Source organism: Corvus moneduloides, chromosome 3 (assembly GCF_009650955.1).
Source record: "Corvus moneduloides isolate bCorMon1 chromosome 3, bCorMon1.pri, whole genome shotgun sequence".
In the NCBI taxonomy this organism is placed as follows: Eukaryota; Metazoa; Chordata; class Aves; order Passeriformes; family Corvidae; genus Corvus; species Corvus moneduloides.
The window spans coordinates 37174208-37197001 of record NC_045478.1 but is presented as its reverse complement, the minus strand read 5'-3'; the positions used below and the strand labels follow the sequence as shown (position 1 = coordinate 37197001).

The window sequence follows — 22794 nt, the reverse complement described above, 5'->3', positions numbered from 1 at the left end:
TGCATAATACATTGATGATTATAAGTCAGTGGTATCATCTCTGTGAGTAAATTTGTCATGTATTGATGCTGTGGCATCAAATGAAGCCTGAAATTATGAAATGAAAGAGATCACTCTGCAGGAACACTTTGTCTGCAGACAAGATGTAGGGAAGCACTGCTTCAGTATTTAACAACTTTGAAAAGCCCTTGTTTGCACATTATTTCAGTAAGAGCTATATTTATGAATTCAAGTGTAGTGCAGTACATAATACATACCTGTCACTCCTGGTAGATGTTCCATGCAGTGTGAACTTGCAAAGGTTTCAGCAACATCCCTTTAAGTTTTCAGGATGTCAAGAAATTCAAGTGAGGACCATATGTTACTTGATTCTAGAAGTCAAAAGCTGAATTCGCTTTTGAAACAGGAGATGCAAAAATGTAATGAATACAGTAACAGCTTTAAAGGGAGAAAATCTCTTGCATTGCTGAATGTGCAAATGTAGGGTTACTACACCAATATGGAGGAACAAAAAAGAAAATAAACTGTCCCTTTTTTTAATAGTAAAATATGCAGATTTAATTGTATCCATTTTTGCATGTTATGCTGGATTTTAGCAGAGAGCAACTGGGCAGGAGCAGCAGAGCTTTTTGAAAAGAATAAGTGCTAACTTAAGAAAAACCCAATGGCAAACCCTTGGTTTAAACTGCGGGTTGTAGGGTCACCTGTTCAGGTTGGTTTGTTGCTATGTTCATGTAGGTTTCTTGAACTTCTCAGAGTAACTAGTATTAAGAGTTCTTACTATGACATTTTTCATTTAGATTCCAGTATGAAGTTAGGTGTTTATCCCAGCTGCCATTTAACCCAAGTCTGATGCTATAAAAAATTACAACACTTGGCAAGAACCTTACTCAGAACTGTCAGTAAATAATAAAGCTGGTGCCAAACTATCTGTTTCCTTGCATCTGTGGGCTGGAAGGAACTTGTGCCCACCTGAATATCTATGACTGTTACATGTGGAACTTCAATAGCCTACATCTGGACAGGAATAGGTGTCACTCTGAGGCTGAAGTGATCCCAACATAGAACTAATGACTAGCTCTATGCATTCTGATTTTCTGCCTTAGATGTCATCTGGAGTCTATCCTTTCATTCTGAGAAATAATTATAAGTGGGGTTGACCAATGTCTGTGCTGTTGGCCTACAAGCTTGTGTGGGCACAAATACGTTTTTTCAAAAGAGCCCACGCTGCCCCTTCATCTGAAAGCTGGCCCTGTAGAGCAAAACTGAACGCACATGGCGTTACACAAAACATCTTCTCGAGCAGGATGATGCAAAACTCTTCAGTTCAGTGCTGAATTCCTTCCCTGTGGTGCACGCCAGTGTCTGGTATACATACAACACTGGGATGTTCTGATGTTTTTACTTGGACAACTGCCATCCAGTTTTGTTGTTGAACAACCCTGTTACTTGAAAAATAGAATTATATTTGAAATGGCTTATTAGCAGGCCTTTTTTGCTACTAACTCATTTTAATTCTATTGTAGAAGACTCGTGGGCTTTCTTCTCTTCTGTTGAAGTTTCGATGCATGTTCTTTTGAGCTTTTTAGATTACCTGGCACGACTTTGTTTTTAAAATTGTTGTTTTCATTTTAAAATTGACATTCAAGTTAAAGCATGTTAAGCTTTTTCCTGTGCTAATTTGACAGTGCAATTGCAGTATTCTCTAACAGATTTTTTTAAACTTGCTAACTTTTGTAGCAGTAGAAAAATGTCCTTTACAAGCATCTTGAAGTATTTAATCCTCATGGTGCAGGTTTTTTTTTATGAAGAATATGCTTGCCTATGAGGATAGTCCAAATGGCACTGTCCATTAGGGCTACTTCATAGAATTAAGAGCACAAATGCTGGTTTAAGCCTAGGAATAATGCTGTTCATAGCTTGAAATGTAAGCATGCCACTTAGGAACTGGCAGACAAAAAGAAAAAAACAGGCAAAAAGCAAGTGGCAGACAAAAAAAACATTCAAAGAAACCTCATGAGCAAGTCATTCCAAAACCCCAAACTAGTTGTTTTCCCTGACTTGACTGGTTGGCCTAGAAGTGATCCTGAAAGGACAGACAGGCTATGGCTGGCCAGCCGTCAGTTAAGATGAACAATCTTGATCTGTTTGAAGCAAGCTGAGTAAATATAACCTATACATCAGGTTATGGCTTCAGAAAGATCCAGTTGGAATACTGTTAAGAAACAAGTAAGTTCAATTTTTCAGATGTTGCATGACTGACTTGGCTCAAAGACTAGAAATGGTAGATACATATATCTGCCAGAGTAATTGGATTGTTACTCATAACAGTGCAAAGCACTATGCAAGTAAACTCACAGTTGCAGATTAGTCACATGTAATACAGGCTTTGAGCATGCAAGTTGTTAACATCTGCTCTTAAGTTTTAATTTTGTTAATTAGTTAATTTTGGGTAGTACATGAGCATGCTGCTCTGAACCCTTATACAATGAGAATAATGCCTTCTTTTACACTCACTGTGCTTATTGTGGGCAACCCAAGAAGCTCCATCTGCAAACCCTGTCTAGAACCTGCTTGTGTGGGGTTGGGGGAGAGACAAAGCGTTTTGCGCTGCATGACTTGTCTTGCTTTGGAGTAATTCATGTTGTATAAGGGGATCTACCTATGCAATTTAACTTGGTTCTTTTATTATATTTTTCTTCTCTTTATTCTTTTTTTTTTTAATTTCTGTTCTTAAATTGCACCCAAGATGCCTTTGCAGCTTCTCCTGGGGAAGCCCCTGCAGCAGCTGAAGGGGCAGCAGCACCAGCTACCCCAACCCCTGTAGCAGCAGCTCTTGATGCATGCTCAGGAAATGGTGGGTTTTATGTCATTAGATAGTCTCTTGTTTTGCTGTTTTGTTTTTTCTTTTTTGTTTAAACTACATGGCAGTGTGTTTTCCTGAAAATTTTGTAGTGTTTGCAATTGGTAAAAACAAACCTTAGACTGAAGAGCATGCTTAACAAAACTGCCTGTTTCCGAGTCCCAGTGACTTTGTGTTTATTGGTAGTGCTAATGAATGGTTCTGTCAGTGCTGAGTTGTAAGCAGTAGCCTAGATAGTCTTTTGCTATATTTGTTTTTTTGGCCTCATCAAACAGCCTTTGAAAGTTCTCCCCTCTAGTAACTAGAACTGCTCAGCCTTTCAGACAGTCTTTATTTTAGAAAAACTTAAGTAACATGTCTGGATAAGTAAGCTAGATGTTAGATCGACCTCCTCCGTGTGCGTGCGTGTATTTGCAGTATGTGCATTGCCTATAGTTGCTTTGTTCTTGACTTCCTCCCTCACTGATCCTAAGTATGCATACACATATATTTCCCCTCTCCTTTTTACAAGACCCCTTTGCCCCATCCGAAGGTAGTGCAGAGGCTGCTCCTGAGCTGGACCTCTTTGCTATGAAGCCAACAGAGACTGCTGTTCCTGTAGTTACCCCTACAACTAGTGCAGCCACTCCAGTTCCTGCAACAACTCCTTCTCCAGCTGCTGCTGTTGCTGCTGCTGCTACTGCTACTACAGCTACTGCCACTACCACTACTGCCACCACTTCTGCTACCGCCACCACCTCCGCTCCTCCTGCTCTAGATATATTTGGTGGTAATTTTGTTTTTAACTCTTTGATTCTGGTGGATTGATCTGTCAGGAGTACCAAATGAACAATTCATTGTTGCATGCGTGTTGTGTGCTAGGCTTTCAAACCAGAGAGCCTATTAATTTCAAATATGATGTGCAAAATTGGAAACTTCTGTTTTCAGTCCTGCCTTTCAAAAATGAGTTAAAGATGTGTTGTGTTCTTGGCCTTAGATTTATTTGAGTCTGCTCCTGATGCACCTGCAGCGCCTAAGCCAGATGCTACTCCTAGCATAGATCTCTTTGGTACAGGTAAAGAGAGAATTCTTCTGATACTCTGCTGCTTTGAGGCTGTGCAATGGTGTAAACTGAGTTGAGTGATACTTACTTCTTGTTTTTTCTTTCATTTCTGGAAGATACATTTTCATCTCCACAACCTGGAGCTTCTCCTGTGCCTGAGAGTTCTCTCACTGGTGATCTCTTATCTGGTGAGTGCTTGTTTTCACAGGCCATTCCACAGACTTCCTGGGCTTGGATTTTTTTCCAAAAATAAAACAAAAAAATCAACTTACTGCCAATTTACACCTTTAAACTGAAATACTAGGAAATATTAAGTTTTGGGTTTGCTGCTTTGGTCACAAGATGTGCACTTGCTGAAGATGCAAATCATGAAGTGGCTGACACTGAAGTTCAGTAAGTAACTGATGTTGTTGAGAGAGGAAATCCTCCTCTAAGCATAAGAAAATGTTTCATAAGCAATGTTTTCTTTAAAGTACTGTGGTTTTCAGTTGCTGTATGAGAAATATAACATTTTCTGTTTGCAGTTCTGGAGACTCTTACCCAAATTTACCAGATCTGTGGTTCTAACTGTTGGAGCCCATGTAGCTTTGAAATATTTAGCTATCATTGTTGCCTTGCTGATACTAAATATTATTTATCCTATGCTTACTGCAGTGGATGCATTTGCAGCCCCCTCTCCTCTACCCGCTGCCTCTCCAGCAAAGGTGGATTCTTCAGGTGTGATTGACCTATTTGGTGGTGGGTATTTTTGTTTCCTCACCACTTCAGAGTTGAATCACTTCATTTCAACTACCTTTGCGCTTTGCGAAAGCTGCGGCTTTCCCCTTCTCACAACTTTTCTGTGTGGCCTTAGGGCTGAGTCTGGCATGTCCTGTTCTTACAACTGCACCATAATGAACTGCAAATCAGCTGTCAGCATGGTCGTTCTGTTGTCATGACACTTGCCATTCTGTTCTCAGTCAGTGCATGTGTGGCTCTTCCTCAGCTGTCCATTGAAAGTCTGCTCTGTCCTTTTCTTCTTTGCTAATCTCTGTGGTCATGCTGTTTTCTCTCAGTTCCGTTTCTCAAAGCAGCTGAAGTTTTGAGGGTGACTTGTCTCAAAGTGGGTATATCTGAATCACAGGATCTTTGTTGGATTTGACAAGGTGGAAATTAGGATGGGCACCACCAGCTCTAGGCATGTTAAAAGCAGAAGTGGTGCTTAGAGGCAGTGAATTTCAAACATTAGTGAGAAATACCTCTAAAAAGATTTCATGTGAACCACTGGCTTCTGGCTGGAATTACTCCAAATTTTCAACCAATCCATTCATCTCCAAAAGACTTAACCCTGTTGTCTTGAATGCTGGGATTTGTATCTGAGAAGAGGCCCAAATAAAAGAGAAGAGATATCTTTCAAGTGCTGGTTTGTTGCACATCCTTTTTTCCACCTGAACTTTGCATCCATGGTACTGCTCTGCAACAAGGATGGCCAAGCAGTTTCATTTTCTTCTTCTGATTTATGAAGTGGTTATTCTTTTGTCATCTTTTGTTTACGATAACTGATGAATTGATGTATTTAATATTTAACTCCTCACTTTTTCTTGATGCTTTCTGGAATTCCCTTTAGATGCTTTTGGAAGTAGTGCTTCTGAACCCCAGCCAACAACCCAGGCTGCTTCTAGTTCCTCAGCTTCTGCAGACCTACTTGCTGGTAATAAAGAATTCGAAAAATGTGTTACTTTAGAGCAATACCGAGAAATGTGTTTGAAATCTTTTATGTTCCTTGGGTGTAGATAGTGGAATAAAATACTTGTTCACAAGATTTCTTAGTACTTTAGATGTTTTAGTTAAAACTAGAGTGATTTGTAATGGAGGCAATATACTGAAGTACAAGCTAACTTCCTATCTTCTTTCCATGTTCTTTGTTTTCCTACCTCCCACATAGCCTTATTTTTTTGTACTGTTCACTGAGTATGAGTGTCTGCCTAAAGTTTCTTTTGCTGTCTTCAGCAGTACTAAAGTTAAGCAATATTTCAGGCTATGCTTCTTGTTCCTTACTGCTACTTAAACTTCGAGTTCATTCAATTTGGTTGCTTTAATTGAGGCAGGTTGAACACTTAAATGTTAGTAGCTTAAATGGCTGACAGCAGCCTTGCATTTAGCCAAGGAGAGTGGGACAATGGGAGCACAAGGGAAGAGAAGTGATAGAGACCCTCTCCTTATACTGGGTGAGATGAGGTCTCTGCTAGTGCTGAATGTGGCATCACTGTCACACCCTTTATCAAAGGCTGGATAACTGTATTATTTTAGTCTGCATCCTACAGATAAGCAGCTTAAGCTGAATTCTCCAAAATTTGTGCTATACCATGTATTGGAGTGGCTACAGTGATTGTGCTGAACAGCTGTGACTCATCCCCATCCCAGTTTGAAGTTTGTAGAGAGCAAAATCCCAACACATGAGCTCCTGGGGTTTGTAGAAGACTTGCCTTAAATTCTGCCATGTTTCTAAATGGTGTATTTGTGTCATGATTTAAATTAATGCTGCCCCAGCCAAAACCAGCACAATCTGTAGAATTGGTGGGTAGGTTATCACTACATTTTCAAGTACCTGCTCAAAGTGTAGAGATTATCTATTTGTGCCACAGGAAGGAAGAAGTTGTCTGGATAATAATAAGGCACGCATCCATTCTCAATCAGCAACCCAGATTCTTAAATTGGGACATAATGTGTAAATGCATGCTAAAGCTTTAGGACAGACTGCCTCAGATTTTAAGGTAGAAGACTACTTTTTTTTTTTCCATATTGCTTCAATTGGTCTTTGTATTAGTTAGTTTATGGATGGCTTAAGGCCATAGATTAGATTTTCACTATTAGATTCTGAATCATGACAGTCTTTTGCAGTTACATATGTTGTCAGGAGACTGAGTGCAATGAGGTTGTAGGACAGTAGATAATTCTGCTTATGCAAACATTACAATACAAAATATTTTATGTCATTAACCATAACTAAGCTTAAATACAAGTAGGAATTGTGCTCCAGATGGCTTAAACTTCAGCAATGTGCTCTCTGAATCTGATGAGTTGCATTAAATCAAAACCTAAATTATAAAAGGGATGTTCTAAGTCAAAATACTCAAGCAGACTTGAAGCAGTTGGGGTTAATAGATGATTTTTAAAAATTTATTTTATTTATGCTTTGAACATACATTCCAAAGGGCTCTAAGTAGATTTGGTTTTTGGTTTGTTTTTTTTTTTTGGCAGACAGAGAGAGTCTATAAACATTGCAGCATATTGCTAAGCATTTGTTCACTCTAGATAATGGCAGATGTATAGCCTGCAGTGTAATCAGTTTTAAATTTAAGAGTGTCTGGAGTTCATATGGTGGCTGAAGGCTTGTCCTTCATGGTTTATGACTTTTTGGTTATACTGTGTGTTTATATGCATAATGTAATGAGTATACTTATTATTCATAATTTTCTTAAGTGTTCTGCTGTCAATTAAGTTCCTGCTCTTTCTTGGCTTGCTTAGGAAATTTCGAAGAAATGTTTTCCTACTCCAAGCCTTTCAGCAGACAAAACTAGAACTATGCTGATAAGTACAACAGTCTAGCCATTTTCCTTTCTAGATCTTTCTATCCAATTAAACTGTGTCCTTGTGTGTCCCACTATGTACTCTAATAACGTGTTCTTACATGAAATCTTCCTTGACTGTGTAAAAGCAACCTCAAAATCAGGCAGTTGGGGGTGTCCAGGCAACACATCTGACTCAATTACTGCTGTTTCTGCAGACTTTCTTGGGGTCTTCTGCAATCTGTAGACAACTAGGAACTTTGTTTGTTAAAGAATTTTTATGGCTTCTGTGCCTGGTATTACTGTTTAATTCTGCAAGGCTAAAAGCTATGGAATTAAGACCAGTCATCATACAAATATTCACCAGAAGCTGGGGAGTCCTCTCTTCTACAGCTGGAAAAGCAGACACTTTCTGGGGCTTTGCAAAAGCTTACAGAACTTTCTAAAAAAAATCTTATTAACTGGATCATACCCTTCTGCCAGGCTCCTTGTTCTCACTCAGGAAGTGGAAAGACAATCTCTTTAGATGGCTCCTGTGGTTTAGGAATAGCTGCAGTGAACTGCCTTTGTCATCCTTGGGTCTGGTCAATCTGCTTCTGGTCTGATTCTGTGGCAATTAGTACTTTTGTGCAGATAGTTAAATGCATGGAGCTTTGCTTTGGGGCAGGTGATGATCTAGTGACATGTCAGTCATGTTTCAGCAGGTATGTGCTGCAGACCTGCTCAAGAAGAGGTAAGTAGAGGAAGCCTTTTTTAGGCAGCTGGAGAAAGCATCACTATCACAAGCTTTGGCACTTGGACAACTAGAACCACCATAGTATGTGCTGGAAGGGAAATAGGGAATGTGGCTGGGCACGGGTAATCTGGAAATGTATTAGAGAATCTCTTGATGTGGGTGATCAAGGCATGACAGAGTGAGTTCAGTGGAGAGCCACATAGATGGTGACTTGTGCATATGACATATGCAGAGAGGCTGAACTGGGCTCATTCAGCCTTGAGTAGGCAAAAGGGAATCCTTATAGATGTCTAAACTCATGGGAGTATACAGAGAAGACTAGTCAGGTTCTTCTTGGAGGTGCACAAAGATAGTAAAAAAAGTCAATATATGTGAGAAACTCATTAAATACTGTAATGGTCTGATAGGACAACAGGCCACCCAGAGAGTCAGTAAGATCTCTTGGAAGTGCCAAGGCAAATCTCTGGGCAACCTGATTTGATTAGACTGACTTTAAACAGGTTGTGTGGCTGGCTGACCTCCAGAGATCCCTTCCAACCTACATTATTTCATGACAAACTCATGTCAAGAACAGACCATGGAGAGATGAGGGCAGGTCTCTGATCCCAGTGCATTTTTCCATATTCAGGGTTAGCAACTGTGAGCATGAGACTTGCTGTGGGCTAGGATTTGGGTTATAAGGGCTTCTTGGTTCCATTATACTGAAGTAAGCCTAATAAACACAGGGAAGCTCACCTAGGCTGCTGACATATCCTTTATTTCTGAGTGCAGAAAGCAGGCTGCTCTGCTTTTCCTCCTCCTGGTTCCCTGGCTCCAGCTGGTGCCCTTGGTTGGTGGCATCTGAAGGGACCAGTTCAGGTTATGATCAGGGTGTTTTCGGTCATTACCTGGAAGCTGGAAAGCTTCAGCTGAGAGGTGCAATTTCTGAGGTGTTTCTAATCAGGTTGCCTTCTCCTGGACCTGCAGTGCACAGTCAGGTTTGCATTCCCTCTCCCAGCTGTGTCTGGGGCCAATGTGTTTGTTCATATGGGCCAGGCATTCCACACCTAAAGCCTGTCTCTGATGGTACAGCAAGTTGCTGGGCTGCTGCCCAGAACCCAGTGATGGCACACCATTCTCATTTCCCCATGGAGGGTTTTGGTTTGAGTACAATTGACCCTGCTTTGGCATGGGGGCAGAGGGACAGCTTGAAGACATCTTGACCAGGAAAACCAGGATATTTTAAGATGGTGAGAAAGGCTAAACTGGATTAGTAAAACACTGCCTTATGAATTGAGATTCCAAAGTAGTTGATGAGCGATCATACGCATTTCTCAAGTTACTCTTCTGTTTATTTTTTTTCTGAACTAATAGTTTGTTGCATACTGCCTGTGATATTGTTTCCCTAGAACAATAGTGTGTAGAGACAGAAGTATTGTGTTCTCTACTCTGTTGGTCTGCCTCTCCAAAAATCTGAATTAAAATCGCTAATGTTTTTATTGGTGACTGTCAGAAAATCTTTGAATTCCCATGGTCATACCTGGCACACCAAGGATGCTTGTGTAGTACTGAGTTATTTAAAATGATCTAGTAATAATTGTCTCTATCATTCTGCCCTCTGTAGACTGAGGTTTTGGTAAACACAGTCTAACAAGGCTGACTCTAATGTCCTCACCTCTCTTAATGTGTTTTTTTAAAGGCTTTGGAGGTTCTTTTATTGCTCCCTCTCCATCACCATCCCCAGTCACTCCAGCTCAAACTGGATTACTACAGCCTAACTTTGATGCAGCTTTTGGGACGACAGCTCCAACAACTGGCAGTTCGTTTGATGCATCAGGTGAGCCACAGGGTTTCTTCCTGTGAATTTTCTAATGTGTTTTATGTGGTAGATGAGTTAATGACATCATATTTGGGCTCTGAGTACAAGCAGTATCAGTGACGTCCTTTTTCTTTCTCTACTGGAAGAACCTCAGGGTGGTGATAAGGCTGGTGTGTGCCCAAGAGCTCTCTATATCCATTTTTTATTCTAGCGTGTCAGTAAAAAGCAAACTAGTCTATACATCATCCTTGCATGTGCTTGATAGCATGAATCAGGAGTTACCCAAGGAAAACACTACTCTGTAAATCAAGTATACAGGCAAGTCATCTTGCCACTGCTGCTGAAGGTGCTCTGGAGCTTGCATGGCACCTGAGGGTACACACAACAGAAGCTGGCCTAGAGTTCTTTGCCTGACTATAAGCTTAAACTTTTATCATTGCTATCATTTTGTTTGCATCTCTTCCATTCTATATTTTTCATGCTGGGTCCTTGCTACAAACTTAAAATTGGTGAGTTCTACAACCGTACAAGAAAAAAGATGGAAATAGTACTGCCGCTTGGTTATTTGGTTGCTTGCCAGTGCACATGCTACCCCTCCCTGTTGACTTAACATTAGCATGTACCTCAAATACAGATCAGAAGATAGAACTCAGGCATGAGATGTACCAAGCAGTTTGACTTCAAGGGATCTAAGAAACAAACTTCTGAGTTAGATGACTGGACTAAGGAGAACAGCACTGTCAGTGTGGATGGTTCTGGTTCCTTCTGATCTCATAAGATGTTAATAGGTTTTCCTGATTCCCTGCTGCTTGCAAGTGAATAGTAACATCTTGAGACTGCCAATCCTGTTGCTGTGAGATGTCAAGGTATAAGACTGCCTTTGCCACAGTAATTCTGACTGGTGTTTGCAGCAAGATGTTCATTTTAAAAACCTTTAAATGAATATCTCCTGACAAATGTGTGTGTATCTGACATCTCTGTAAGGATGGTTGTAAGAAAAATAGTGTCATGTGGAAGTGGTGCTGTATCTATGTAGATTCAACGCTCCAATTAAATTCCTTTTAGGCATGTCTTCTCATGTTAGTTTTCATTGGTATAGCTTTTTGAGGATTACTGTACATTCAATGTCTAGTAAAATGACATGCATGCCCTTGTTGGCATTACTTTTAATGTCAAATGGTGTTCTGGTAAGACTTGTGATGTGGCTGTCTGTGCCGTATTCATTGACCAACAGCAGAGTAGAAGGCAGTGCTTTTTTGATCACAGCTGCTGTTCTAACTCACTTTCCTTTCACTTCCAGTGTTTGATGGCTTAGGTGATCTGCTTATGCCAACTATGGTTCCTTCTGGTCAACCTGTAGCACCTACAGCCACAGCAACAGTCACTGCTGCAGCAGCAAGCAAAGGCCTTGGAAGTGATCTTGATTCGTCTCTTGCAAACTTAGTAGGCAGTAAGTGAAAAATTTTGGTTTTAAGTAGTGTGGCATGCAGCTATGTTCCTTTTCCATGGAGCCAAATACCTGTCTATTTTAGCTTGCTTCAGTCTCCTCCTGTTCTGCTGGGGAGATTGGGGAAGTTATTGTCAAGAATAAGGCTTGGTTCAGATAGCTGATTCACATAGTCTGGGTTTGTCCTTCTTTGAGCCCAAGATCTGAGTCAAATAATGGCATTTTTTTGGTAGGTATGATTTGTAATGTGTGACCATCCCAGGTACATTCCAGAGGCACATCAGACTCTTAGTGGATGTGCCCCTCTGTAATAGAAAAATTAAAATTGTCCAAAGTGTCTGATGGCATATTGGAGTTTAAGCAGCAAAGCTGGTGGACACAAATAGCTGACTTCATGTTTAATGAGAGAAAGAATAGCAGTGGGGGGTGATGAGTGCACTCAATAACAGGCCTTTTCTCAGACAGAGAACTTACCAAACAGGTTCTTGAAATTCTAAACTAAAATATGTTCCTGTAGTAGGAAAAGGCCTAGGGCCTTTGTAATTAGAGATCAGTAGCTGCAACCCCCCCCAAAACCTAACAGAGGCCCACCTAGGCTAAGGTGTAATCCTGCTGAAGTTGTATTTTGGAGGGCTGTATAGAAAGAATGCTCTCTTAGTATATGTAGACACACCACAATAAAGGTAAAACTGATCTTATGATGCAGACATGGCTGTTAGGTATAGGAGAAAATACTGTGCTTAGAAGTTATCAAGACTTTTAATCCCTTGAAACGTCTTCTGCAAGTCATTTGGTATATCCAAGTTTGGAGGAGAAAATCAAATAGCAATTTATGACTTACAGGACTTATACTGGTCCTGTGAGAAGAGTACTCTTTAAAATTCAACTTAAGACTTCTTCCAAAGGGTAATTACGGAAACCATTTGGAGTTTCCATGTATGACAGAGCAGATAAAACAGTTCAAAACTCACAGGCAATGTCCAGATTTATGTGTATGTGGAATACAGCTTTTTATTTCCATGTGTGTAATGAGGAACAGAAGCTAGTGTTGTCATTCATGGTAAATAGTTTGGTGCTCTTAAAAAACTTAGCATTTTGTAGACCTAAATATAGTTACTTTGGTTTGCTTATGAAGCAAAAATGACTTTCTCAACTGCAAGATATCCACAGGGTTTCTCAGACGTTCGTCCTGAAGAATAGGTAGATGTGGTCAGTCTTCTGATGCTGTCTGAATGAAGACAGCCAAAAATTTTTCGCTCTTGATAAGCCCGGGTGCAGTGAAATCTAAGCTTTGACAGGCTTCAATTTACTAAACATGTGGTTTCTTTTTTATTTCCTTTTTTTCTTACAATTTTCAGATCTTGGAATTTCTGGTACTACTTCTAAAAAGTAAGTTCAACTTTGCTTAAAGATAAAAGGAAGTTTTCTACTCTGCTGTATAGCCCTATATCTATTTCAGTGGTTATTAAGAAACAATGAATTGGTTATATGCCCCAACCTCCCAATCCAGAAAAGTTCTGAAGAAAGCATTCTATTCTATACAGGTTCACTGAATAATTAAGGTTCAGTGTTCCTGATACAGCTTATAAACTTGCTGTCTTTAATCTGAGTCTTAGAAATATTTTTTTCTGTAATTACTGCCTTCATGTTGGATAGCTGATTTCCAAGCAGCTTTTAATGAACAAATAGTCCAGATAATAAATTGTATAGCTCCCCTCAGTAATCTATGCTAATATGTAATAGTTTTGTTATATTTTACAGATGCTGGATGTACTTATTGTGTAGGCATTGAAATACTTCCAAAATAGAAAAGAGGTTCATTCCCTGGCATGATAAGCTTCTTTTTGCAAAAAGAAATACTTACAACGTTGCATTTATTTTTTTATCTTCTTAATCTAACTGCTTGCTTCTGCCCTGAGTCTTCCTCTGTATGCAAGACTTCAAAATGGTTTGTGCCTGTGTGGAGACGATAGGAGGGATATGTACAAACACATCATGAGGTTTAGCCCCAAAATGTAGTTTCCTTCATTCTACTTTGTTCAAATAGTGTATTTTATTCTGGGTAGAGCAGCCTCTAACAAAACCTGGTTTTGCAACAGCCCTGTTATTCTGTGAATGATTTGTTTGTCTTGTATCTATCAACTTTTTGCAGAACTGAATACTTTCCTTCTTCAGCTGTCTGAGCAAGATTTCCAGCACTGAAATGGCCTTTCAAAGACATCTAGCAGGCAGCTCTCCTGCCTGGCCCCAGTAGAATAGGCAGTAGCAGTCCCTCTTCCTACTTTGCAAGGGTATATGCGATATGTTACCTTCAGTCAATACTGAGTAAAACTTCTCTTTAATTCTCACCACAAAGGCCATAACCATGTAACTGACTTCAGCATAGAGTGTTCTGGTGTCCACTGCTAACAACCCTTGAAACTGAGTGTCACTAAAAGTATATCTTTCTGTTAATAACTACATACACCATAAGCTAATGTAGCTGCACGTCTAATGCTAATGTGTGCTGCAACTGGTTTTGATTTTCACTGTGGAAGTATGCAAATAATAGCCTGCCTCTCTCCCTCTCTGTTAGGGGAGACCTTCAGTGGAATGCTGGAGAGAAAAAGTTAACAGGAGGAGCGAACTGGCAGCCAAAAGTAGCACCTGCAACCTGGTCGACTGGTGGTGTCCCAGGTGGTCCACTGGTAGGTGGTTAATCCATAGACAACACTGGTATTGGACTTGCAGTATTTGATGAGACTGTGCAAGCATACATGTAGGCACTGCTCCAGTCTACTGAGGCTAAACAGTTTGCCTCAGTGTAAATTATATGAGTGTTTCAAGTCAGACTTTTTAAGAACAGATTTACAGCTGGTATAAATAAACCCTCGAGTAGTAAATGAAAAATACACTAGTGTATGTATCAAGATACTGCTCTACAGGTACATTTAATACCTGTGGGCATTTCCAAGTGTGTGATTAGCCATGTAAGCCTTGCCAGGATCAGGCCCAGGTCAAGTACCCAAAATAAAACACTATCGATCCACAGCTGACGTATTATAAGGAGAGAAAATATATAGGTTTTTTCCCAAGTTTTATTGAATGAAGTAGATCAAAAGACTACACAGTATTCATACTGATCAGGTAACTGATGTAGATCAAGAGTGGGTAGCTTATTTAGGAGGGTAAAGCAGTTGGGAAAGGTGAGATTACCCTGTAAAAGAGCATCAGAAGGCATTAATTTTGAGAGAAGAGGGTCAAATTGAGCTAAAAATCTAAAACTGGCACAAGAGCAACTTGATCATGAGTAAGCTACAAAAGTAATCTGAAGAGGGGTCGTAACTCATCAAATGTCTCACAAGGCTTAAAACAGCCTCCATTTGAACAAGGTTGTGTTGGCAAAGGGAAGAAAGAACTCTGAAGGGGGGCCATGACCAATTCAGTTCCTTGCTGCCACATCCAGGTGTTAACAAGACCCTGAGCATGTTCCATAACCTTATGGAAGATACAAGAATTCCCTGTACTTCACTTAATGTGTTAGTTGTAACGTCAACTTTTTTTTCTTAATAGAAAGGCTGGGCAGTACTGTACAGTGTAAGTGAATTTTTTTTGATCTCTTACTGCACTTACTAAACATGAAGATACTAACAGCACCTCACCTGCACTGCAGTTATTACTGCTGGCTTAAAACTAGCTAGAAGCTTCTAACATGGCTCCTCTTGGACTGTCTGTCCAGCAGGCAATTCTCAGCCAATGGGTTGAGTATGGTAGTAGTGATTAACCATTTCTGTACTGTAAGCTTGAAAATGATGTCTCCACTGCTTTACTTGGATGTGAACTACCTGATGACTTGTACTGGCTGAAATTTCGAGCTTCTGTAGCATCAGCCTGATCTTGTAGTGATTTTATCATCTGATAAGTAACTGGTTTTTCTGGAAGCTGGGTGGTTTTGATAGCATTTCATGAAATATATGTGTTGTATATATTTCTTAAAAATCATGCACTTAGGTACTTTTTGAATCCAAAGAAACCCACGTCTTCAGGCAGAGTAAATATGAAGGCAAAAATGAAGCTTTTCTTCATGTCACTGTTGAACCACTTAAGTTTTGGTCTCTTCTTCCCTTCCTTGTGACCTTTCAATTCCAGGTTTAAAATCAGCAGAATCACATCAAAGCCCATTCCGTCAAGTGACCTAGTGCTTAGAGGCAAAAGCAGATTCAGTTTGTGTGGCCATTTTCTTGGCATCTGCCTAATTGGATGTTGAGCTACAATGTGTTCCTGTAAAAGCAGTCAGATCACTGCATCTGATAGCATCAACCTGTGTGGTTTAATTTCTTGCTTTACATACTTGAATGTCCAGATCTTGGTTTTAGTTTGGGGACTCTCTTAGCACAGTACACTTTTTAACTGAAATGCTCCCCAGAAAACCTTCAGACTGGAATAGAGTTCATAAACTAACAGTTCTCTCTTCCTGAATTCTAGTGGAAGATAAAATTTTTCTTGCCTTGTATTATTTGAATGAAAATCATAACAAGTCCAGCGTATGAATGAAAAGCATATCAAGATAAACTAAACCGTCCTTTGTAAAGTATGTAATGATTCTGATCCCAGTTTAAGTGTGTGAACTTATTCTTTAACTTCAATGAATCTTGGTACATAATTATTCTTTTTTTCACTGCAAACTAATTATAGCAGCTATTTCCCTTAGCTTTACAATCTGCTTAAGCTTCTACTAAAATACAGTGCTACAATAAGTGCCATAGTGTGTTAGCTGAAATTGGGATGCTTTCTTACACTCTTTAGAAGGAGGAGCAAAGTGTGCATTTTCTCGGGCCTATTTTGAGTTGTAGTCAGTAAATGCACTCTGTTCATGAAGAGAATGGAGTCTGTCATCCTTGCTTTCTTATGAAGAAACAAGCTGTGCATAAGGACTCATTCAGCTCCCTCATTCTTTGAAGCATTGTGGTTTTGAGGCTGCATATGTGCTGCATAACAGTCCTACTTTCCAGAACAGCTTTGAGAATGCTGGAGACTCTGTGTGGTTTCCAGATGGTTGGTGCTAGATTTTTGCTCTTTTTTTGCCTTTTTTTTTTTAATTACTTTTTAGGCGGGAGCTGTGCCTCCAGCAAGTGCTGTTCCTGCCTCAGGAGGTACTCCACCTGTCCCACAGCCAGGAGCAGCATTTGGGATGGTGAGTCTCTTTTGCTACACTGCTCTCCTTCCCTCCCCCAGACCCCTGCTGACTCAGTGTTGGTTTCCAGCCCCCAGCAGGTGCAGGGGTGCCCATGATGCCCCAACAGCCGGTCATGTACGGGCAGCCGATGATGAGGCCCCCCTTTGGAGCCGCCACTGGCCCTGGTGTACAGGTGAGCCTTGCTGCTGCATGAATGTTTAATTGCTCTCCACGTCACTAGGAAGTAGCTTGTGTGTGTGCGTTGTCTCAGCTCAACTCTAGCTCTAGGTCTGTAAATGAGATGTAGTAAAGGATCAACTGCCTGCCTTGCTGCAGATCACATGAACCACCTTGATTTTTTATTTCAGTTGCCTTGTATGAGACCAGTGGAACGAGTTTGAAAATATCCTACAGCTAACTACATCTAAGATCTAGTTTTGGGTGATACTTGAGTAAAGCTCAAGGTGGAACTCACGGGCATTGCTGTTCTGTTCACAGCCTACCAAAATTTACTAAAGCTACACTCAGCAGGCGATGCAGCATAAGCTATGATGCCTGTTCCAGGCTGTTATTTCAAAGTAGAGTTTGGTTTGTAATAACACTGAAAAGGAAAGGCCCTTCCAGAGGAGAGGCAGGAAATTATTTAGCTGTAGTATTTTGCTTTTTTTAAGTCACAAGTCCATCTTGCCTTTCAAGTAAGGAGGGAGATGGAAGTTGATGCTGCAGCTGTAAAATCTCACTGGTAACCCTGGAAACCAGGCTACCCCCCTTGTATTGCAAATATTAGGCAATCAACATCTAGCGAACCACACTTCTTAAGTCAGGAACTACATTCCCAATGAAGCTTGTCAAGGTTTTCTGTGTAGAAATGGAAAGAACTTGAAACTGCTCTAAGTAGGAATATATTTAGTCTTGCTTTTCCTCCCACCTTAAACTATATGTGCACTTACCAAGAATAATATTATGGGACACAGAAATTTTTTTCTAGAAGAGCGGTCATCAAGGTGCCAGGGCTACGTATAAAATACTTCTTGTGCCCTGAGTTGAGGTAGGAATGGGGAGGAGTAAGGACAGAATGGGAGAATCCTTTGACCACCACAGCCAGAAGTGTTGCATGGAACTTGAAAACTGACATTTTCTATGGGGTAACTGATGATTTTTATACCTATCAAAGGAGGAACCTAGTATAATCTAGTCATGTTTCCAGTTTGGTTTGGACTCTTATTTATATTATCAGTGTCAAATAATTTGTACTTAACTGCCAGTCGCAGGGATTTTCAGTCGCTCCCTGCAGGATGCACTCTGCTTGCTCTGCACCTTGGTTTTTAACATCTAACAATTGTCTTGTCTTCTGTCTGGGTTGAAGATCCTAACACCATTTTGTCCTACAGGGACAGAGTGATCTGAAGCTATGCTCATTCAGATCTGCAGTGTCTATATCCTTATCTATTAAACTTGCCAAACATTGTTAACCCTGTAGTAAGGATGGAACCCAAACAATGCTTGAGCAAAACAGCACCACGCTGAACTTGCAGACAAATGAGAACTTTGTATGCTTGCAATGTGCTTGTGTGAGAACTGCTTATGTCTATCTAATGCTTGGGTATTCTTATCTGCTTTGTTTTTTTTCCTGCCTTCCTGGCTGGCGTCTGTTAGCTTTCTCCAAGCCCAACTCCTGCTACTCAGAGCCCCAAGAAACCTCCAACAAAGGACCCATTAGCGGATCTTAACATCAAGGATTTCTTGTAAATGATAAGGTATTCTGTGACTGCCTGCTCGAGCATGTCACACTGTGGTACATGTCTGGCACACAGATGTTGTTTAGGATGAATATGACTGATAAAATCGCAGCTGTGGAGCTAGGAACATGCAGTGTAATGAAAACCAAATTCTCTGTCCACACTCTTTAACTTTAGCCTGAAAGCTTGACTCATAGATAACTTTTCCTGACAGTTGCTTTTGGCAAAAAAAAAGAAGTATCATCAATGTATAACTTCAATTTTTACCTTGTTTCCATTCAGTCCAAGGATTCATGTTTGGTTTTTTTCTTGAAATTAATACTGAAACATGTAGAATGATAACAGGGTACAAATACTGGGGGGTGGAAAAGGTGCTGAAGAAGCTTCTTCCAGTCTTGTGGGTGTTGAAAAAGATTTGGTATCATAGGTGTGAAGGTATCAAAAGGGGAAAATGTATTCTTGTCATCAAGGGAAGGTTGTTTGCATCTCTTTACTGCTACCAGCTGATGTTCTCCCCTGCCATACAATATTTCAAGGCACTGCTTTTCTGAATGCTAAGGCCATGAGGTCCTGAGCAGTGCTGTGTAGAACAATAATGGGGAAGAACAGAGGAGTAAATGTAAAGAAAAATGGAGGAGAAGCAAAAAACCAGTACTGCGTAATAGAAGGAAATAAAGGCTAAGACATTATTCTTACAGTTTTGGAGGGCCAGGTAAAAATATCAAATTGAATTAAACACTAATTGCCAATTAAAAAATAATGATGCAGAAGTAAGGTATGCATTTTATAATGAAGGCTAGAATAATGTGACTAGAATAAGGTGAGGAGAGGACAATCATTACATAACTTTAAAGCCTTCTTCATGAGTCACTTTTCTTCCTTCCTAGATCTTAATTCTAAAATTTGTCCTGAGCCCACTCTGCACTGGAGCTGGCAGCAGTGATTCAGGCTGCTCTTAGGCATCTCCCAGTCCTGCTCCACCCTTCTCCAAATTCCAGCCCTAGGGAGGTGTACCTGGCACTTGGCAGGTACACCTCCAGGTGATGGCCAGGAGTGGAGATACACCTTCACTGCTGGGACTCACTGCTTTCAACTTGTATTTATGATAGAGAGATTCATAACTGGCTGTGGGAAGACTGCTGCTTCACTAGAGTCTGATAGCAAATCCCCTGAGCTGTGAAGGGATGAGCAGATTTGGTGCTCTTTCTAGAACATGCTTTACTAACTCATTGTATCAGTTTTCATCCAATACTTTTCTATATTCACAGCTGCGGTTTTTCTGACTGGATGCTAAAAACGTGAGTTTGGAGTCTACAAATGGATGCTCAGAGTTTCAAAGTGAGCCACCAGTACCAAACCCAGTGCTTACTCAGACTTTCTCTTCCTCCTGAAACGTGTAGCACAGCTGTGAAAGTGAACATTAGGAATGTGTACTACCTTAGCTGTTATCCCTACTCTCTCGAAATTTGTGTACTTGGGTTATTTGTGTTTTACAATTTAAACAATGGATGTATGTTTCTGATGCCTTCTAGTGCTTTTCTGAACCTATCCCACGGGGGCAGATTATGCAGCTGTTGTTTGGTGAGCCATTTGGAGCAATGTCTGTGGTTTTTGAAGGTTTCAATGTATATAACTTTTTGAGGACACCCAAAGTTTCCCTAGGCCTCTATTTCTCCTTTATCTGTTACAAAACATAGTGTGATAACACCAGATAGTAAAGAAAATACTTAAGAAATTGCGCAGAATACTTTTTTTTCCAGTCACAGGAATCTCAATTGTCGTGAAAAAAAATGTTTTATTTTTGTGGCACTGTATATGTTAAAATAATTTAAACTAATATAAAGGAAAACTTCCATGACAAATACTTTTTCAATGATTTACCAAGAATGAAAAATCATATCTGAAAGAATACCATATTTATTGCTGTTTTTATTTTAAAATCTCGTTTAATTATTTAAGTTTTTGCATTTATAATTGGCATATTTATCAGTTCTTGCTAAATGCACTGAAAATTAAGTAAAGGATCAGTTTCTCTCCATGTATTTGGGAAAAAGCAACCATAGTTGTGCTGGCATTAAGGGATTTCAAATACGAGAGGACTTTTTGGTATATCTGTAGTCAAAACATTACAAGTGATGTTACCCATCTCTGTTCAGTTCTTCCGTACATCTCTTAATTTAGTGCTTACCTGTGTATGCCTTAGGATAGTGTTTTCTCATTGCCCCGAATGCGCTGTGAGTAGCTTTTGTACTATTGGTGATTAGATTTAATTCTGATCCAGAGATCCATGCCCTTTACTGTACATACTGTGTTTCTTTAATTTTTATTTGTTCTCATACTGTTTCTGCTGATGGCTTGGTGTAAGATCTTGACTCTTCAATGAGGTCACTGTTGATCAGTGTTACAAGTGGCTTGGCAGTTCTCTGTAAAAGCATATTGGGTTGGAAAGATTCACCTAAAGTCTTTCAAATGAACTATTTAATCAATGTATGGTACCATTAAAAGTGGTTGTATCTGAATTTGCTGTGGGGATAACATACACTGTAATGGGAAAGTTCTATAAAAAGCTAATTTCAAAATGGCTTTTCTTTGTATTTCAGTTTAAAAGAATCCCAAACAAAAAAACCCCCTGAAAAACAGAAAACCCCAGTGCATGTGTGCCCTCTGAGATGCAATAAACACCTTGATCAAAGTAAATATCTTGTTGCCAGTTTCATAATCATTAAGATGTTGAACACAATAATATACTTTGAGAGGAGAAAAATGTGTTTACTGATTGATGAGTCTGCTGCATATGGGAATGACTTTTATAGAATCATAGAATCATTTAGATTGGAAAAGACGTCTAAGATCATGGAGTCCAACTGTTCACCTAACACTGCCACCTCCACCACTCATCCACGTCCCTAAATGCCACACCTACAGCTTTCTGCACTCACTGCACAAGTTTTGTGGCCAATGAATTACCAAGCATGTGCTAGAGGATTGTTTTTTATGGTTTCTTTTACCTATCTGAATAACCCCATCAGTAGTTTCATTTCACTGCCATTCCCAGCTGTTTTCAGCTGTGCCCCAGTGTATGGCAACCAAGAGTAAGAGCGCACTCCTGGGCACAGGGACTGCCCTGGGACCATAAAGGCCTTCCTTGGAAGGGTGCTGGGTGGAAGGGTGTGTGGGGGGCAGGGCTGTCCTTGGGGGACCCCAGAACCCCCGTGTGACAGTGCCACCACCTGGCACTGCAGCATTCACAGTGCCCCAGGGCAGGAGAAAGGGGGCATTGGTTTTATATTTCAGCCTTATGATGAGCTCACAGTTGCAGCCCAATTTTCTGGATTAAAAATATGTAATGCTGAGCAAATCGCTGTGTTTCCTCACTATTGGAGCATGAAGACCCAAACAAGGTCTGTAACTGCACCCCCAGAAAGGCTCACCATGGTTTTTCCTACTCAGCCTATGTGCTGTGTCTTGCCAAATGCAGGGAATGCTCAACTTCATAGCACTGTGTTGTGCATGTCTTCTCAAAGTGAGGACAGCATTTTCAGAGGAGAATCATAACCAAACAAGTAAATACATTTAGACCAGTTCATTAGTGTCCTACTCAAATTGAGATAATGAGCTACGACTCACTAAATTGCAAATGAATGTTTGCAATGTCACGTGTTTCAAGGGGCCAGACCTCAGGGTGAGGGTTTTCTCCTTGCCAGGTATGTGCCCCTGCTGCAGAGTAATTGACTTGCTGCATTAGCTTCATCCATGTCCACAGCCCTTGGTCCTGATTTTGGTTAGTTTTGTCTAGATCTCATGGCCAACAGCTGTTCATGTGTGTGGTGTGGGGGGGGGTGTGTGTTGGGGGGAAGGGGGTGTGTGATTTGTTATTCTGTAAACAAATAGAAGCCTGGACAAAAAGGAAGCTTGGTGGAAGAGCATCTAGAAGCTTGTTTACTGTGGGGAGTAAAACCCGTGTATTTCCCCAAATGCTGACTAAGGCTAAATAAAAATGACTTGCTCTCCCTGGCACAAAGGCATTATAAAATCTGGCTTGCAAGAGAACCACGTGGTTTTCTCCTGGCCTGTAGACAAGAACATGTTCTTGTTATCATCTGAGTTTCATCACCCAGGCACGAACGTGTCTGTGTCCTGCTATGACTAACCACTTTTCAATACGAGCTGTAGGAAGAGTGGGTGGGAAGGAGTGCTCCCATCTGTGGAGAGAAGAAACTGTCTCCTTCCCCTGCATTTTTCATGAGGGGAGGACAGATTTCAGACAGCTGATATGTCCCTTATCCAAGTTCTTGCTGTCCTGTGTGCTGGCTTCTTTAAAAGTGGGCACCTCTGGCCACTTGAGGATTTGTAGCTCACCCTTAAGCCATGAGTGCCTTAAGGAGTGGTAAACACCTGAAGAACCTGAATTCAGCTTACTGCAGAGGTTTGGAAAAAAAATCCAGCTCATTCTGCAGAACTGACTC

General features: G+C 40.5%; 1 protein-coding gene across 24 annotated transcripts in view; it reads left to right on the top strand.

Moving 5' to 3' along the window:
* SNAP91 (synaptosome associated protein 91) overlaps positions 1-21025 on the top strand; it is a 64400-nt gene extending 43375 nt beyond the window's left edge. For 4 of the 24 annotated variants that reach the window (XM_032104936.1, XM_032104935.1, XM_032104937.1 and 1 more), the window contains 15 exons: positions 2750-2857; positions 3375-3632; positions 3840-3917; positions 4022-4093; positions 4560-4643; positions 5512-5595; positions 9868-10005; positions 11288-11437; positions 12793-12823; positions 14010-14121; positions 14987-15010; positions 16524-16607; positions 16678-16782; positions 18246-18346; positions 19597-21025. In XM_032104936.1, the coding sequence (XP_031960827.1) occupies positions 2750-2857; positions 3375-3632; positions 3840-3917; positions 4022-4093; positions 4560-4643; positions 5512-5595; positions 9868-10005; positions 11288-11437; positions 12793-12823; positions 14010-14121; positions 14987-15010; positions 16524-16607; positions 16678-16782; positions 18246-18338 (1421 nt within the window). In that variant the 3' untranslated portion in view covers positions 18339-18346; positions 19597-21025. The remainder of the gene's footprint in view (positions 1-2749; positions 2858-3374; positions 3633-3839; positions 3918-4021; positions 4094-4559; positions 4644-5511; positions 5596-9867; positions 10006-11287; positions 11438-12792; positions 12824-14009; positions 14122-14986; positions 15011-16523; positions 16608-16677; positions 16783-18245; positions 18347-19596) is intronic. The other 20 variants (XM_032104932.1, XM_032104930.1, XM_032104939.1 and 17 more) reach the window with 14 other exon arrangements.
* The last annotated feature ends 1769 nt before the right edge of the window (positions 21026-22794 follow it).